Genomic DNA, 19,253 nt, shown 5'->3' with positions numbered 1-19,253 from the left:
TTCTGAATGAAACCAAACATATGAACTGTCGTATAAGCGAAACTCCAATAGAAGTTAATCACAAATTAACCACTAGTGAAGATGACCCTAAGGTCGAAATTAGTTCTTATCAAAGCATTGTGGGAAAAATATTATATCTCTCACATACACGACCTGACATACGCTATGCGGTTAATGTACTTAGTCAATTTATGCATTCACCTAGAAACTCTCACTTTCAGGCTGTTAACAGAATTCTCAGGTACTTGAAGGGAACACCATGGCTGGGCATCACATATAGGAAAACAGGTAAGTTAGATCTTATTTTATACACTGATTCTGACTTTGCTGGCTCTCGTCTTGATTACAGGTCTACTACGGGATATTGTACATTCCTTGGGGGAAACCTAGTCACATGGAGAAGTAAAAAACAGAGTGTGGTTGCAAAGTCAAGTACTGAAGCTGAGTTCAAAGCAATGTCAAAGGGTATTGATGAAGCAATGTGGATCAAAAGCCTACTTGATGACTTAAAGATTACATATTCTACACCACTTATCATACGCTGCGACAACAAGTCTGCCATCAGCATTGCTCATGACCCAGTTTATCACGATCGAATGAAGCACGTGAACATTGATAGATTTTATATACAAGATCATCTGGCGCAAGGAATTCTCAGGACAGAGCACGTCAACTCAGAGGAGCAGTGTGCAGACATCTTTACAAAGGGTTTACCAGTTAAACAAATGCAATATCTGGTGTCCAAGCTTGGAATGACTAGTATACATTCCTGCACTTGAGGGGGAGTGTCAAATAAAAGGGATATCTTGGGCCAAGCTCGGTGGGGCCCACTACCCGATTTTAAAATCGGGACAATAACGGCTAGTTTTTTACTAGCCGTTATGAACAGTAAATTAGCCGTTAAACGGCCTGTATATATACCTACTTGAGTAATAAAAAACTTGAACATTTTCTCTTAAATTCTGTTCTTTCTCTCTACTTCCTCTATTCTCTCATTCTCGCCCAAGAGTGTCTACACAATTCTGTCAAACATCAAACTGGAGAAAATTCCATCCCAATTTTGCAGCTAGAGCAATCAAGATTCTGACAGTATTGAACTTGGCTACATGTGCAAAAGTTTCGAAGTAATCGATGCCATATGATTGAGTATAACCCTTGGCAACCAGCCTTGCCTTGTATCTCTCTAGAGTCCCATCAGCATTGAACTTTGGTGTATATATCCACCTACACCCAATAACTTTTCTTCCTGGGGGTAAGAAAGTGAAGTCCCAAGTATGATTTTTCTTTAATGCCTCCATCTCCTCATCCATGGCAGTCTTACACTTTCTACTTTTTAGAGCCTCTTCAACATTTCCGGGAACAGATATTTCTCTGAGAGCACATAAGAATGCTTAGTATTGTGGGCTCAGTTTGGCGTAAGAGACATAATTCTCCAACGGATATCTGGGTTTGTTTCGACAGCTCCTCCTACCCTTTCTCAATGCAATTGGCCATCTCAGGTCTTCCTCTTCCTGATCAATAACTGGATCAGTTCTAGAAATCTCCTCAGGTTGTTCAATACGTTGTTCTTCATCGCCTACTGGAACATCGTTGGCTTCTCCTTCACTCGGCACAATCGGTACTTTGAATGTCTCCTGAATCTCCATCGTCTGTTCAGAGGCCAGTGGCAATATTTCATCACATCTTGGACCCTCTGACTCCGGTTGACCAATTTCATGTGGAATGGCCTTTCCCACACTTAGAATTCCCTTCGGTAGAGTTAGGAACTGGAAGTCTTGCTGCATTATCACAGAAGCTTCTCCTGTGTCCTCCTTCTCATGGGCAAAGAACATTTGCTTTTCATTAAATGTCACATCTGCTGTAACAAAAAATCTTCTGGACCCAGGGTGATAGCACCTATAACCCTTTTGAGTATTAGAGTACCCAATAAACACACACTTGGTCACCCTCGGATCGAGCTTTCCTGCATACATGTGAACATACACAACACACCCAAATATCCTGGACATCAACCCATCCCTCAATGTCACATGAGGATAGATTGAGGACATAAGGTCAATAGGGCTCTTGTATCCAATTACCTTTGTCGGAGTTCTATTAATGAGATAGATTGCAGTTGATACTGCCTCGCCCCAGTATGACTTGGGCATATTTGCCTGAAAGAGTAGAGACCTAACTATTGCAAGTATATGTCCGATTCTCCTTTTAGCTAGCCCATTCTGTTGCAGGGTGTTAACACATGAAGATTCATGAAGAATACCTCTCTATTCACAGTAGGTAGTAACTATCAAATTGAAGTACTCCCTAGCATTATCCGATCGGAGTCGTTTAATCCTCGCACCGAATTGATTATTAATTAGCTCACAAAATTGAACAATCACAGATGATACTTCTGCCTTCGACTTCAACAAATATAGCCAGGTTAACCTGGAGCAGTCATCCACAAAAATCACAAACCATTTATGCCCAGAAAGACTGGTTACTGGGCATGGGCCCCACACGTCGCTGTGAATGCAATTAAATGGAGTCGAACTCCTTTCATTTAGACTTTTGTAAGATATCCTTCGGTGCTTAGCCAGTTGGCAAACATCACAAAACAGAGTACTAATATCAACTCCTTCAAAAACAGAGGGAAAACATAGTTTTAGTAACTCAAAAGAGGGACGGCCCATTCGCTTATGCAGCAGTAGGACCCGATCCGCAGCCTGAGGAAGCTTAATGGAGGTGAGACAGGTGACGGGGGAGCCCTCGAGGAGCAGCAAGCCATCTTCCCTTCTACACGATGAAGTCCTCTTCCCGGTTACTTTGTCACAGAGAAAACACCCATTATTATCAAGAACAAACCTCCATCCACTGTCATCAACTAACTTCTGCAATGAAATCAGTCTCGCCTTGAGGCCAGGTACGTGTAACACCCTCTTGAGTACACCAATATTGAGGTTTATACTTCCAATCCCAGCAACAGTCAAAATTCCTCCACCAGCCATTATTACCTTGTGGGCTCATTGACTGGTACGTACGAAGCAAACTGATTCCGATCTGGGGTCATATGATCAGTTGCCCCAGTATCTAGAATCCAGGTGCTTTCACTAGGATTTAGGAAAGAAGTCGATCCCAACAATGCCAAAGTTTTACCTGAATGAGCCAAGGATGTAGAGCCCAATAATCCCTTAAGGCGATTCACCTCAGCCTTCAATGCATGAACACTTTCCGTTGTGTCTTGTTGTGCTTCATCCACCTGATTCTTTCCCAAGGGGATCTCTCCCATTTCTTGAGTGTCTGAGGTCGCTACATATGCTTTCCTGTACTGTTGAGGCTGCTGCTGCTGCTGCTGATGGTTCTTGTTGGCTAATTTCCAGCAAGTCTCTTTAGTGTGATTTCGCTTCTTGCAATAAACACAAAAAAGAGTGTCCCTGGTGTCTCCCTTTTGCATCTGTTTCTGATTTGAGTTTCCAGCATACTGAGATATTCCGGTTGGTTCACCATTGATAGCCCTGGAATCATTCTTCTTAGTGGAGAATGCTCCAGATGTGCCACCTGCCCCAGGTGCATCTGGAGTAAGCTTCAGTCTCTTCTCTTTGTCTAAAAGCATTCCAACTGCCTCATCAAGGTCTGGAAGCTGTTAACGATGAAGGATCTGACTTTGGACACTTTCATATTCTGGATTAAGACCCATGAGAAAGGTAAAGACTCTCTGCTTAAGGGTGTATTTTCTTTCCTTGGACTGGGGATTCTCAACTAGCCAATAGTGGTCAATTTCTCTCCAAATTCCCTTCAATCTGCTAGCATAAACCATGATGGTTGCTTCCCCTTGCTTTGCATGAATGGCCTGTGCATTGAGTTCATAAATTCTCCAATCCATCCGCTGCTTAGAACAGCTCTTGATAATTTCTTCCCACATCTGCTTAACAGATTCCACATAAAGATAATCGTCTACCATATCAGAGGCTATAGTTCCAAGAAGCCATTGATGGATAAGGGACTCCTCTGACTTCCACACTTTATACCTTGGATCTCCAGGGGTTATTGGATCCTCCACAAGGTGGTCTCCAAGGAACCTAGCCTCCAAAGATAACTCCACCAGCTTACGCCATTGATATGCATTAAGCCCATTGAACTTTATCTTGATCTCAGGGAGCACAATCGTGACCCTGTCTCGATCTGTGATGGCCATAGTGGTAGAGATCTTGTTCTGGTCTTCCATTCCAGATTTCGAAATGCCTCTTCACAAACAGTGAATCCTCTAGCAAGAGAGAGATAGTGGAACAAAGAGGACGGTTTCTACTGGAGAGAATGGAGGCGCAATGTGCTCACCAACCTGGCTCTGACACCATGTCAAACTTGCATCAGCTCTCTCTCCTCTCCAGCTGCTCTCTGCCCTGAAGCTCTATCGGATAGGGTTTTGGCCAAAAAACACACTTAATTCTATTGAACGGGATTGGCCTTTAAAAGGCCATACAGAGTGAGAGGGTGGGCCCCACATCACTTAAACAAAATGGGCCACTTATATCATGTGGCCCATTAGTACATTAAGAAGAGAATATGAAGAAAAACAGAAGAAAAGAAAAGAAGAAAATAAAGGTTGTCTAACACCTAGCGCGTTAGGCATTGGGTTTCTTCCACCGATGAGAGTCCGAAGCCCACAAATGTCAACTTGGCTCAGTTGAGACGTAACCCCAAGAAGTCAGCGAATATATCTAACAATGTAAAGAGGGTGTGAGCTTCCGTCACAGATCCTTCCATGAAAAAAGTTGTGTCGTCCGCATACTGAAGTAGTGGAATGCCCCCTGGGTAGCTCACAGTTTGGAAACCCCTTAATAAACCATGTTCGCACGCCTTAAGGGTGTAGGTGGCCAATGTGTCCACTGCCAGGATAAATAGTAACGGGGCTTGCGGGCAACCCTGCCAACAGAAATATATTACCGCACTTCTTCACAATTTTGGGAAGGACTCACAACCTCTTACCACTCCTATTGAAGTGAATCATCGGCTATCTGCAGCGGAGCTTGAGGAGTCTGTTGATCAAGGGAGGTATCAAAGACTAATTGGTAAGCTGATATATCAAACGCACACTCACCCTGATATTGCCTATGCAATGGATACTTTGAGCCATTTTATGTATGACCCAAAGACGTGTCATATACAAGCAGCCAACCGTATAGTTCAATATCTCAAGGGTACCATTGGACTTGGCCTTCGTTTGGAAGTTTATACATATGCCGATTGTGCTGGTTTCTATGTTGATCAGCGATCGAATACTGGATATTGCACATTTCTTGGTGGCAATCTTATAACATGGAGTAGCAAACAGCAATATGTGGTTTCTAGGTCCAGTGCAGAAACAGAATTTCATGCTCTTGCTCAAGGCCTTTGCGAGGCATTGTGCCTCACAAATCTTCTTGCAAAACTGAAGTTGTCTTGTGATCAACCTACTCTAGTTTATTGCGATAATCAATTGGCTATCAGCATTGCGCATGATCCAATGCAACATGACCGCACTAAACATGTTGAGGTTGATCGTCACTTGGTTTAGGATAAGTTGGAGTTGGGACGATGTTGCACACATTATGTCCCTTTTACTCAACAGCAGGCTGATATCTTCACCAAAGGTCTATGCGCCCAGAAATTTCAAGAGTTGTGTGTCAAGCTGGGAATGGATAATATCCCATCACCACCTTGAGTATGAGTGTTGAATGGGTTTCTTCTAATATTTCTAATATCTCCTTGTAATGACCCGTAATAATGGGCCCATTTTGCATTTTCTCTCCTCCTTCCTATAAATATAATGTAATGCACCCTAATGAGGATTAAGGAATTCAATTTTTGATTTCTTCTAACAAGATTTTGGTTGCAATAACTTCCTCCCTCCTCGTTTGCTCTGTTTCACACCCTTTATCTCTCCATGTCTCTCTCACTATATCTCTCTCTCTTTCTCTCTCCCCGTCTCTCTCTCCCTACCTCTCTCCCTCTTCCCTCCCCACTCACTGTCTCTCTCTCCCTCCCTCCCTTTCTGTCTCTCTCTTTCAGGTGGAAGAGGAGATGAAAATACATGGCAGAGAGAGGAACCTCACCTCCCTGCCAAAAAACCTTTATCGGATAAGGGGTCCCCCACCCTTATCTAAGGATAAAAAAAAGTATCCATTCTACCACCATACGACAAAGCAAATGTGTTTTTGAATTCAAAAATAGATTTGAATGAACCCCCTAAATGACTATCATGTCCTATAGAAATACTGAATAAAAAAATCTTATACAAAACAAGTACAAAATGATAATGAGACGTTTAATCAAATAGTCAAGGATATATAACAATTAAGATCTTGGGACTTATGATTTTTTCCCTCTTTACCCAGATAATTTATGAAACAAGTTTGATGCTTGAAAGAGCAAAAGAACATTATCACATATAGAGGAAAATAATATATTTTTTAGACAAATATTCATCTGTGATTTTGAACAGAAGATGATTAGAGTGAAACCTTTTGCTTTGAGATATTCGAGAAATTGGTGAAACTAATAACTTTGAAAATTTAAGAATAAAACAATGTGAGTTGAGAGCCAGGCTTGAATCTTTCTCTATCATTCTTTTGAATAGTTCAAGAAAATTATCAATATAACTCCATGCGTATGAAGAGTCTGAAATCTGCAAAACAAAAACTTACATTAAATGCAATAATATTCAAAGCAATATATTATTTTCAAAATTGAACTAACATTAGGTGCATGCCTCAAAGCTTGTGATTAGTTTAACTCTCGCAAAGTTTCCTTCTTTCATCGGTCTTTGGATATTTAAGTTTAGCGGCATGTTTGACAAATTCTATCATTTGGATCCTAGCATTTTACAATGTTGAGATTCTAGGCATGCAACGGTAGAAGGTGCTCTCTCAGACCAAAGGGACGCAGACTTCTTAGGCATGCAACAAGCTTTGTTTCAGTGCTGGCCAAGACATGGCGAACAAGACGGATGGGCTTGGACAGACGTTCCCTTTTCTGTTCGGAAGGCTTACATGAAGCTATGCCAGGAAATGGAGGATCAATCAACAATCCAGGCATGTCGGGCCATTTGGCGCCTCAAGATTCCATTAAAGGTTAAGATCTTTTGTTGGCTCTTACTAGGCAAGAGGCTGGTGACACACATCTTCCTTCGGAGGATGTATCCTGATACCTCTGCGACGTGCTCTCTATGCACAAATGGTAACAAAGACTGCAACCATTTATTCTTTAAGTGCCATGTTGCCTGTTCGATCTGGGCCACCCAAGTGCACTTGGCACCGAACGTGACGTTAGAGGAGATTTTTTGGGAGCTCATAAGGCAAGGGGGCCCTAGGAGGAGGAAAGAAGGAGGTCGAGCGTTGACAATGCTCTGGGGCGATATGGCAACACTGAAATGAGGTAGAATTTAGATGGGGCAAGGTGTCCAAGGATGGGCTAGCCCACGAGGTTGAGGGCCTCATGGCATCATGGTTCGCTAGAGGGGTAATCAGTTAAGGGAGGGGTTAGCCAGGTGGTGAGGAGAGTTTTGGCTATCTCCACATGTAACTCCGGGTGGTTATCGCTTTGTCGGGTGACCACCCTAAATAACTTTTCAAAAAAAAAATGTTGAGATTCTAGTTTGAAAATATTTCAAGTAACAAAAGGTTGTGTACATGAGCTTGTGTGAAAACTTCCCCCCATGATTTCTATAAAAGGTAATAAAGCTTATCAAGAAGAGCTGACTGGATGCAATTGTTGAAAGAATTAGGGGAGTGATAGGATTTTAAATTAATCAAAAGTTCACCAGAGCGTGTTCAACTGTGAAGTGATCACCAAACTGGAGCATTTCTTTTAAAGACCTGTTGTTTCTACACCAATGGGGAAAAAATGAAAGAAGAGAAATCAAGGGAAGGAGCTGTAAAGAGAATGTGACCTTGAACCATGCGAATTAATAGGCTGGAAATCAAGCAAAAGGATAATTTAAAAGGACAGAAGAAGGAAAGGAGCAAGAGAGAGAAGGGACTTGAATTTTTGTTTTTTGAATTATAACAAGGGATGAACACCCGATGAATCGGTGAACTTCCCATATGAACCATAGAGGCCCTATACCATCCTTTTAGTCATCTTCAATATCTCCCTGCACCTCCCGTCGCTTGGGAGGACCATGCTGCCATGATTCTTTCTGCTTCATGTATTGCTCCATCTGTAGAAGCCCTTCTTCCTCGAAACAACACCTCCTTTCTATGTAACCAGATGGCCCACAGCACCGCTAGAGCTCGGCCACCGTCCTTGTTTTCTCTACCCGCACAATTCTGTGCCAAGTCCCAAAAAGCCAATTCAGATGTCACCTACATCATTAAAAGTGGCTGGCTGGCCCAAACCGTGCAAACAAAGGAGCATTCAAAGAAACAATGGTTGCAATCTTCCTCCCCATTCATACATAGCACACATTGTGACGAATTATCTGGGTATAGCCTTTTGCAAAAGACTCTTGTCATTAATTTTTTCCTTGACAGCAGCCATCCAAAAAATCTCGCCTTCAATGGGACTCTTTGACGCCATATGAACCTGCATGCACTGACTAATGCCTTGTCTTCCTCTTGCCCTTGTCGGATCATCGTATAAGCCTTCCAAACCGAGAAGGGGCCATTTGTCCCCTACCACCTGTCCTTTTATCCATCCTCTAGTTGTAACTGTAGAAGGGATTGCTGCATATCTATGAGCTCGAACACACGTTGGTCAGATAAGGCCCCATGTATAATTAGATTCCATGCACCCTCCCAGTAGTTACACACATGGGCATCTTGATCCTGGGCAAGAGCATACAGTCAGGGGAATATCTCACTAAAAATACCCCGTGGCGACCATGCATCTCTCCAATCTCAGAATGCCATCCATCGCCTAACTTGGCCAAGAAAAAACCTTGTACTCTTGGAAAAACCTGCCTCAGCCCCTGCCAGAACGGGGATGCTCCATGATATGGGTCTGCTATTCTGTCCCAATTCAGTCCCCTACCATAGATGCCATGCAATAAATTGATGACCAGATCCTCTCGTGGATTCATTATTCTCTCCACCCATTTGTTTAGAAGGGCCATGTTCATACTCTACATGTGTATGAACCCCCAGACCGTCTCTCTTTACAAGACGACATACCTTATCCCAAGGCCCCCCCTTTGTTCTGGCCCGGATCCTCTCCATAGGAAGCGCCTCACCATGCCTTCTATTCACTTCCCGACTCCCGTGGGCATCTTGAATACTGAGAGATAGAAAATCGGAATGGATGATAAAACTGACCTCAACAGCACCAAACGTCGCCCTTTCGATAGCACTTTTGCTTGCCATCCCTCTAGTCGTCTTTCCATCTTCTCAATGACTGGTTGCCAATCAGCTTTCTTCATCCTCCCCTTCGTCAGTGGTAGGTCAAGATATCTCATTCGAAGTCGTCTAATCGGTGTTCTTAGAATCTCCGCACGCTGCGTCTCCTCTTCTAGCAGTAGCCCGTTACACAAAAAAGCTGATTTTCTCCTATTTATTTAAAGTCCCGAGAAATCTGCAAAAAGATCAATTAGTATGGATAAATTTCTGGCTTCCCGCACTGAACCTTCAACGATGAAGGTGATGTCATCAGCGTATTGTAGTAGAGGAATTCCATCTGATTGCCCGGATAGTTGATAGCCTTGTAGTAGGCCCTTTGTGCACGCTTGCTCAGTGCAAACTGCGAGTGCGTCCATTACCAAGACAAACAGTAGTGGTGCCAATGGGCAGCCTTGTCTCACTCCTCGTTGAGGCTGTATTCGGCTGCCTTCCGGTCGCCCGTTTACCAGCACCCTGCAAGAGTGCGATGTGATACATCTCTTCACCCATATTATCCATTTCTTGGGAAAGCCCCTCGTTTTCATGGACGCCCATAGGAAATCCCAGTCTAAAGAGTCGTACGACTTGGCAAAATCAACCTTCCACTTGAACCGTCGTATTCCCTTCCTCTTCCATGCGGTTAGTATTTCCCCGGCTGTAATCGCACTGTCCACCAATAGCCTGCCAGGAATAAAGGCTGACTGAGCGGGACCAACCAGTTCACCAATCCTGGCTCTGAGTCTGTTTGCTAGCACCTTGGCTATAATCAAGTAGATTGAATTCGACAACGAAATGGGTCTAAAGTCTTCAATTTTTTCAGCCCATTGATCTTTCGGCAAGAGGAAAATATGTGATCTATTAATCTTCTCCATGTTTCCTCGTCCTTCTCTAAAATCCTCAAATGTGGCCATCACATCTGATCTGACCAGATTCCAACACTGGCTATAAAAGAAGACTCGGATGCTATCTGGACTTTGAGCTCCCTCCCCATTCAACCCCTTAATTGCTGCCTTGACCTCCTCTTCTGAAAATGGTTGGATCACTTTCGCTTGATGTTCAAAGCTCATTCTCCTTGCCCCCTTGCCGCACCACTTCCATCTGCTCCGTTTTCCCATTCTGGAGAAGGATCTAAAACGGTCTGCAATAGCTTGTCTCACTGCCTGTGTGCCAGTGTATTCCCTCTCTCCCACCTTTATTTTCAATATTTGATTTGTGCGTCTCCTGCCATTTGCCACCAGATGGAAGAATCTCATGTTTGTGTCCCCTGCCTGTAGCCATAATTTTCTTGATCGCTGTCTCCAATCCATCTCCAATTTTTTGTCCTCCTCTGCCACCACAATCTGCCATCTTCTATGCTCTTGAACCTCTTCGCCCTCTAGGGTTCTATTGTCTTCCAAATCATCCAGTTGCTTTGCTTTGGCTAGGGCATCATTCCTCCTCTTCTTCCTCGTATCCCAGACTCGTTTTTGATACCCCATCAAATGTTGTCGCAGTTCATTCAATTTCTGAGCGATGGTCTATATGTCTGACCTTACTCTTGGTTGTGCAATCCATGCTTGCGCTATTTCTTCCTTGAACTTTTCTTCATGAAACCACGATTTATCCATCTTGAAATATGTGGAGCGCCTGAAAGCCTCATTGGTCGTCCACACAATGGGAGTATGATCTGACAGCAACCTTGGCAGTGATTTCACATCTGCATTAGGAAACTTCTCCGCAATGTCTACTGAGCATAGAAACATATCAAGTCTAGATTTCATCTCGCCTCCCGCCATGCTCCTCCACGTGTACACGCTGTCCACTTGCCCCATTTCTTGTAGGTCTGCGTCAGAGATGAATGACCAAAAATCTGCTGAGTCAAGGTCTAGCCCTCCCCTGTCTTGTGGCATGTCCCCAGCCTCTAGCGTTGTATTGAAATCTCCCCCGAACAACATTGGCGATCCTTAAAATTTGGAAACTACCTTTGCCAACTCCCCCCAAAAGGCACTCCTCGTCGCTGCATTTGTCGGGCCGTACACTGATATTATGACCATCTCAAAATCATCGCTTCGCCTTTTTAGCTAGGTCGCTGCCGTCGATTGTCCCGACCAGGTTTCTACTTTATCAAACACTGTATCGTTCCAAACTATTATCACCCCACCAGAGCCTCCCACTGCATTGACTGCCAAGAATCCCTCAAGAAAGCCTCGGCCCACTGTGTTCCACACTCTACCTTCACAGCTTTCCAACATCATTTCCTACAGGCATACTATTGTGGCTCCCCATTCTTTCAGATGGTTTCTTATTACCCCTCGTCTACTTTCATCCCGGAGCCCACGAACATTCCATGAAATACATTTCATGAAAAATCTTTGGGCTCCCCTCCCCCTTCTTGGGTCCATTGTAATCTCACCTTCGCTGCAATCTCTTCTACTAGTTGGCTGAGTAGGGGATTATCTTCTCCTTCGTCTCACTCATCCCTTTTGTCTGCCACTCCCCTTGTGAGTATCTCTGCATCTAGTACACTCAAACTTGAACTCGACATTGGAGCCTTGTTCTTTGTATTCCTCTTCTCCTTTCCCCCAGCTATAAGCTTTGACCTGTTGCTCATTGCAATCTTCATCAGCTTAGCCATTCCACGATCATGCTTCATTATTGTCTTCTTCCTCCTATAGACCATGCTGGTTCTGGTACTTTTCCCTTTGTTTTCTTGTGTCAAGTGCTGCTCTGCGGTTCTCTAGTTTATCCCTGCTTCCAGCTTCCTTGCTTTCTTCACCACATTCAGTTGTTGGGGGGGCTTGCCTGCGGATGTTTCTCCTTCTGCTTTCTCCAGTTGTTGAGTTGTCCTCCCTTCTATTGTCGCGGACTCTTGATTGATATTTTCCATAATTGTCCGGCAGTGGGCTCCTTCGTCTGTTTACTGCCTGTCTTCTGCAGCCCTGGATTGCTTTCTTACCGCACTCGCGTCCTCATGACCAATCTCTTCCCCTCGTGCTCTCTGTCTGCTTTCCGCTTCTCGGTTTTCTTTGATCACTCCTCCCACTTGTGCTTTGGTTTCTCTCTCCCGTGGTGTATCCTCCTCATTCCGGGCTTCATCGTCGTCCCTTCTTGTACCTCCCCTCGATAGTAGTGGCGGCATTCGTGTATACATCCGGATCTCAAAAGACCCCTCTAGGCCCCACAAAATGACCTTGGGTGGAATCAATGCCCCCTTCAAATGCTCCACTTCTATTATCACGCAATCTGGGTCACCGGATACAACTCCAGTTGAGAGGTACTCCGGAGCACGCCGAAAGATTTGACCATGGCTTCTAGTGCCGTCTTGATTCTGTACCCCATCGAGATGTCTCGGGCTTCTAGTATGGTTGTAGCACGCGTCTCTTTTGAGGCTCCATCCTTTGGAAGCACGTGTTGCCATTTCAACTATGCATGTTCTTCGACTTATTGTCTCCAGCCTTTGACCATATCGTATGCCGTCAGTGGAGCCCCACAGATAAAAAACTGTCCATTTTCCAGAGCCCATAACTCTGCCCTTTCCAAGCTCAAAGACTTCTCCCAGAGACCCTGTCTCGCCTTCTCAATATTCGGGGCTCCTTGTAGGACGTCCCCTATTAGACATCCTTTGAAGACATCTTGATCCTCCAGGTCTTGCTTGTTCGCCAAACCCTCCGCTTGTGTGTGGCTCTTCTCTTGGTTTCCCCTATCCACTTTAGAAAATTTCTTAGCTGATGTCTCTCCTTTGCTGACATCACAATAAGCTTGTCGATGTCCTGCCTGTCTGCATTTCCTGCAGGTTATTGGGTCCCGGCATTCCCAAGCATGGTGCCCTTGTCTTAGACATTTGTAGCAAATATCTGACCTCCAGATTCCATTGGGCTGCTTTCCCCCCATTCTCCTTTGACGTGGTTGCACTTGCACCCAGCCCCCTTCCTCTTCTGATGTCCCAGCATTTTGTCGAATCTTGTTCCCACTTTTTGGATATTCCATTCTCTCTCCAAGCTGCCTGTTGAAGGCATCATCCAGTCCCTGATGTTGCCCTTCACTGTTGTCATCGGCCTGGACCTCCATTCCCCCTTTATGCTCTGGGTGCCCTTTCCTGGTTCCCTGGGAGCCGCTGTCCTCGCCATAGTGATGTGCCTGTAATCTTCCCCCCCTCCCTCCCTGATAATCATCTCCTCTCCCCGCTCGTCTTCTGTCCATTTCTTCCTCTTCTCTTGCAATGTGCTTGCCATGAGCTTCCTGCCTTCCCTCCTCTGCCGTGTATCTGCCGTAACAACCGTCATAATAGTCTGTGTGGCCCTTTTTGCATGTTCCCCTCTCTCCCTCTTCATTGTGATTCTGAAATCGACGTCTGCCGCTGTAGACGATGCCATAGTCCTCCCTTTCCCGCAACTGTATATTTATGAGACGTCGCGAGTCATTTGAAAGGTCGTCCATCTGCGAAAATGATCCTCCCTACCATCCCGTCCCTGCTCGACCTTCTACTCGTTCGTTATGCCTTGTCTTGAGACTTCCGCTCCAATTTCTCCCCCACGAGCGAGATAAGATTCCTGTTTCCCTCCCTTTACGAATGGGTTTGGCATTAGGACTGTACTTCGCGAACTGAACCATAATATCCCTCGCATCAACTATTATCCCATCAAGTTTCTCGACAGCTTCCTGTGCCTCCTGGGCGTACTTGTAGCGCACAAATGTAAACCCCCTTGATTCCCCTGTGCTGTGATCCTTCGTAATGAAGATATCCAAAACTTTCCCATATCAACTGAAAAAAGGGAGAAGATCATCCACGGTTGTTCGGGAAGTGATGTTGAGAACAAGAAGCGTGTATGTGTCTCTGATGCCCGGAGGAATGTTTTTGTGGCAGATCATTTTTTCTTGGTTGTACTTCCTCCCAAACGCACAGAATGAAGGCTTCATGGTGCCTCCCCTCAACCTCAGAACGAGGTGCAAAGTAGCCTCCTTCTAGATGTTGTAATCAGTGAGGTAATATCCATCCTCAAGTTGCTTCCCCCGGACGCTGCACGTCTGGACAGATTCCTTCCTTATCCTGAATTTTTGCCTTCACAGTGCCAATGTTGGCTCTGCTTTCCACCTCAAGGGTCATCGTCTTCCCTGTCAGGGTCTTCATGAAGATCTGCATCTCAGTCTCTATGATTGGAGCAAGGGAGCTGGTAACTCTAATGTCCACGAGAAGATCCACCTTGTCAGGCTCCTTCAGCTGTGGTTTTATAAATATTGCAGCTTCCACGTGGTGGCCAGATTGAAGGCGCAGCATCCGGGTTGAATTTTTACCATGTGAAAGCTCAAATCCCTTTCTAGCTTTTGTGAGCCGAGCTCCCGCCAATGACAAGAGAGAAATATCTCGCAGCATGAAGTAACACCAAACAATATCCAGCTCCAGGATGGGAAAGTTGTCAACCATCTGAATAACCTTTGGGTAGCAGAGAGAGAACGCTTCCTCCGCCGAGAATTCAATTAGAGTAAAGATCGTATGACTTCTGCTGCTCAACAGATTGAAGTTATTGGAGCTGACATGCCGATGCTCTTCTCCAGCAGCCACAAAAGAAAGCGAATGTCCAGGAGACAAAACCACTTCCTCCTTGATGCCTTCAACATAAGTACCCTGAGCATCCTCTCGGACAAATATTTTGACCAGTGGGATAGAGCAAGTCATTTATCACCTCGTTATAAATTTCAAGATATGAAACGCGCAGTAGTTCTCTCCCAGGAGTATCTTGAATCATGCTGAAAACTTTTTGATTGCCAGAGGAATGATCCCAGGAAATGTTTGTTCACCATGCGTGGTGTGAGTTTTCCCGCTACTTGTGACACCATAAGCAAAAACAGTTCCGTTAATTCCCTCCATAGCAGCCTTGACAACCGGTTTTGCAGCAACTTCATAGACTACTTTTGTCGGCGTTGAAGGACCAAAAACTCGGTCAACAGCATAAGCCATGTCCGGGTTGTATTCATTACAAACAATCTTATCCTCATCGGCATACCACGCAATTTCATCCCCCCGCTGAAATTCACGGTAGCTGATCAGCCTAAACCTGATCATCACAGCAATACTCTCACCAGACAGATGCATCACTCCGCGACTCCCGGTCGACTGTTCTTCTGCTACAGCGAGGTCAACAGAGCTGCCACTTCGAGCACGGCTAACCGGCACAGATCTGGCCATCCCGCTCGCACAACCGCTTCCCAAACCATGAGATGACCCCGGCGACGGGCACGATCGCAGAATAAGCCTATAATGGCAAACGAGTTCGAGCCCGGCACCCGCAGTCCCGTCCATAACCATGGAATTGAGTATCCTAGACAACCCTGCAGCAACAGCTCCTGCAATGGCAAGGCCAAGCGCAGCTGACTTCCCTCGTCCTCGAGCAGCAATCAATGCCACAGTGCTACGAAGCGTCTTCTCAAGTACAGCATCAAGAAAAGTTATCACAGCTTTTCCCTGATCCATTGTACAACATGTTCCAATCAATGGACCAATGGGAAAGTCCTCGTGGAGTTGCTCCTTCAAGCTTTTGAGATTGCACTCTGCTTCGAACAGCCCTTCTGAATCCTCAGAAATTGTGACAGCCTTGATTGACCTCATATGGGATGGTATAGGCAAAATATTAAGCTCATCATCCATAACTATGCATGCCTTGCACGTGGCCAGAGAGAGTAGAAACCGTTCGTTGAATCTCCCTGTTGCCTTCGAATGAGACTATGTACGAAACCTCTCGTGAACATCCATGACCATAGTAAAAAGGCTCGTCAGTGAGGGAAGGGAACGAAGCAACAAAACAACCAATCCTCCCCCCTCTCGACTTGAATTTATTTTATTGTGGTCACATCTGATTACACGTCATAGGTACAGAAAAAATTAAAAGTTCCTTCCGGATAAGGAAAGATCAGTAGACATGGTTAAGTGTGAAATGATGGGGACATTTAAAATTTTAAAAAAATCAACATCTTATGAAATGACAAATGGCACCATATTAAACCTCAAGGAATGCATTTGGACCGCAGAAAAAAATATTATGACAGAAACGAAAATTTTAACTATACATATCTAGAATTTGAGACACATAGTTGGTACCTATATTTTAATCAAATAGAATGGGAGGCAATAAGTGAATCTTGATCAAGTACTTCAGCATACCATGGATAACGTACACAATATATCATCATCTATGTTAAGGACTTTAAGCATATCTTCAAGATGAAGCTGGACTTCAGAAATGATTCTTCTGACTGGCTCATTTTCCTGAATCTGAAACACGTTAAGTTGGTAAAATGTATTTGGAATTGAAGGAGCTTACTAACACACGCAAATCAGAAGCATATCAGCAAGGAAAGGCATATGATAAGGTCTCTACAACTGATCAACGTAAATAGCTCAAGGAGAGAGGCATATGCCAGCCTATTTGCATACGCTTTTCAAATTCAAGAAGCCAGGAAATTCAGTATTATATAAAGGGCACCAAGGTTGATAATAAGTCAACGAATTTCTATTTGAGGAGTTAAAATTTCACAATGCTGAACAGGACCTGAAACACCTAAACAGGGAAAGGATGACAAAACGACAATGCAATGGGTCGTTTTTGGGCCTGCAGGCGATTTTTGGCAGGTGCACAGGAAGTTCCCCGCAGTTTCTCAGGCAGCTGGTTGTAGGTACGCAGGCGACTCGTGCTCTGTTGAGCAGTCGTCTCTTAGCAGGCCTTCAGGTGGCTCACCGCAGATCTGCAGCCTCTCTGTAGGTTCGTGGATCCATATTTTCCATAGGTCTGTGGGTTCTCCATGGCAGCTTCCACAGCCTTGTCCCTTTGGGGGCTAGGGTTTGCCTTAGTACTATTGTTCTTCAAGAGAGGGGCTGGTTCAGTCGGGGTGACAGTTCTTGCCCTAGGCTCCGAAAGTTGCAGGGGGCAGAGGTATTTGAAACTTTGGTGGCATCGACCCCAATGGCAGAAATGACGATGTGGTTGTCAACTGCAACGGTCAGGGTGGCAGCTGAAGTCAATCTCCATTAGCATATGCGGCAGCAAGGTAAGGATTTTATCCCGAAGGAGCATTAATGGAGCACGATGGTGAGACAACGGTCGTAGGACAGCAGCTGAAGCTTATGTCAACCTTCTCGTTAGAGTTTGACACCATCAAGTCCGTGAAGGGCGTGGCCGGTATAGAGCAGAAGAACCTGTCATGGCAGCAGCAGGAGAAGTTAGGGTGTCGTCGGCAGGGTGGCTTGCTACTGCTAAAGGTTGAGTGTCATTGCTCGCATGTGCTTGGGGCACAGAGCAATGTGGAACAACATGTAGTCGGCGATGGGTTTCTGATACGAACCCGGATCTAGGTTCGTATTGAGAGAACGGTAGAGGGCGAGGAGAGGTAGAAATTCCCAGGGTAGAGAGAGGTGAAACGGAAATGGTCAGGGAAAGGCTGAGCTGAGGGGGTAGGGATCGGCCGAGGAGCCACCCGAAGACACGGTGAGGTGGAGACGATCACGAGGGCAGGGGATCGTAGAGGGAGAGAAGGAGACCAGACCTATATGAGGAGAGAGGAGACAAGAACTTCTTTCTTCTATCTTCTTCGCTGGCCTCCTAAAGGGAGGGCATCCCTATTTAAGGGGAAATACATAATACAAATGACTAAAACGCCCCTATGGGCTAACATGACAAAATTACCCCTAGGATCCTATCAGTTTCGCCACCACACCATCTGCCCTATTGTGAAAGGATGCTTGGATTTGGCATCAATGGCAAGTGCAATGAAAAATGAGATGTATAAATCTGATACCAAATGCTAAGAACCTTGATGTAGGTTTGTATCGAGGAAGTGGGATGGAGGAAATCAGTAGATGATCGTACATATTGGATAGAGAAATACCAGTGGATGTGATAGTACAGATTCGCGACCTGGCATAGCAATCCAAACCCGAACCCAATCTTCATCTGCAGGTCTCTGACCACCATGTACTGTGGGTGGTTGACATGGTACGCGATGTAGGATCCAAAAGATCAGTGGTAGATACAGTTAAGGTACTCGTTGGATAGCGGCGATGTGGCATGAACTGGTGCATCGGGTGGACCTGCCGGTCAGCACCGTAGTCGAGGAACTTGTAGACATTGACGCAGTAGAAGACCAGGTAGATGAGCAGTGGGAAAAAGGCACTCAAAGAAGACTAGGGTATTGTAGGCGACTTGTGGCCCCAGGTCCTTGAAGGCCATGTTCAACGTCTTGACCATGGTCAAGACGTTTCTTGAAGACGTTGACCATGGTCAAGGTCCTTGAAGCCTCGCCCTCGATGTATTCCTTGAGGCTCTTCTTTGGACTAAGAACTGTAGGTTTGACCTTTAAACCCGGTGGCAGCGCCAGAGTGAGTTGTTGCCTTGAGGGATAATACTTCTTAGCCGAAGAGTCAGAAATTAATTAAAGGGCTTTTAAATTCTATTTATAACATGAGAATTATGCAGATACGTTCAGATGAGGAATCCATTGAAACATCTGGAATTAGGAAAAAAGCCCATATTCTGTGCGATCGGAAAATTAAGATTTTTTGTAAGGATTAATAATATAGAATGTATGAACAGATACATTCTGATGAATGAACTCAAGGAGAGCATATAAAAATGAAAATATCTTACGTTCAGTGGAGCTCTTGTAACACTTCTCTTAGGCATACATTTGAGCCCTTCATTGAGCATTCCCACATCACACTACAATTGTTTAGCAGTTGCAAGAGGTATAGGGACCTGGTAGATCCACGTATTTAAAGATTATCAGTTCTTGATTTCTAGAGGGGGTTTCACAGAAGAGGTGTTCAGATGGTGGTCTTCAGAATCCAGGCAGGGATCAACAATGGCAAGGCTGGCTTGGAAAATGGAATGGATAAAAAGCACTTCATTGATGTCAAGAAGTAAATTCGTGACAAATAGAATAGATGGAGGATAGATG

General features: G+C 44.9%; 1 protein-coding gene across 8 annotated transcripts in view; it reads right to left on the bottom strand.

The window, feature by feature from the left end:
- The window catches only part of LOC144704220 (uncharacterized), a 156,862-nt gene that overhangs the window by 90,442 nt on the left and 47,167 nt on the right, over window positions 1–19,253 (bottom strand). For 7 of the 8 annotated variants that reach the window (XR_013581767.1, XM_078576553.1, XM_078576549.1 and 4 more), the window contains 2 exons: window positions 16,465–16,575; window positions 6,480–6,643 (listed from right to left, as the gene is read on the bottom strand). Coding sequence is in view for 7 of the 8 variants with exons in the window: in XM_078576553.1 (XP_078432679.1) it covers window positions 6,480–6,643; window positions 16,465–16,575 (275 nt within the window). In the remaining variant the exon portion in view is untranslated. The remainder of the gene's footprint in view (window positions 1–6,479; window positions 6,644–16,464; window positions 16,576–19,253) is intronic. The other variant, XM_078576550.1, reaches the window with a different exon arrangement.

This window comes from Wolffia australiana, chromosome 6 (genome assembly GCF_029677425.1).
Source record: "Wolffia australiana isolate 7733 chromosome 6, ASM2967742v1".
Classification (NCBI taxonomy): domain Eukaryota; kingdom Viridiplantae; phylum Streptophyta; class Magnoliopsida; order Alismatales; family Araceae; genus Wolffia; species Wolffia australiana.
Note: the sequence above shows the minus strand (reverse complement) of the source record. Positions and strands in the feature narration are given on the sequence as shown.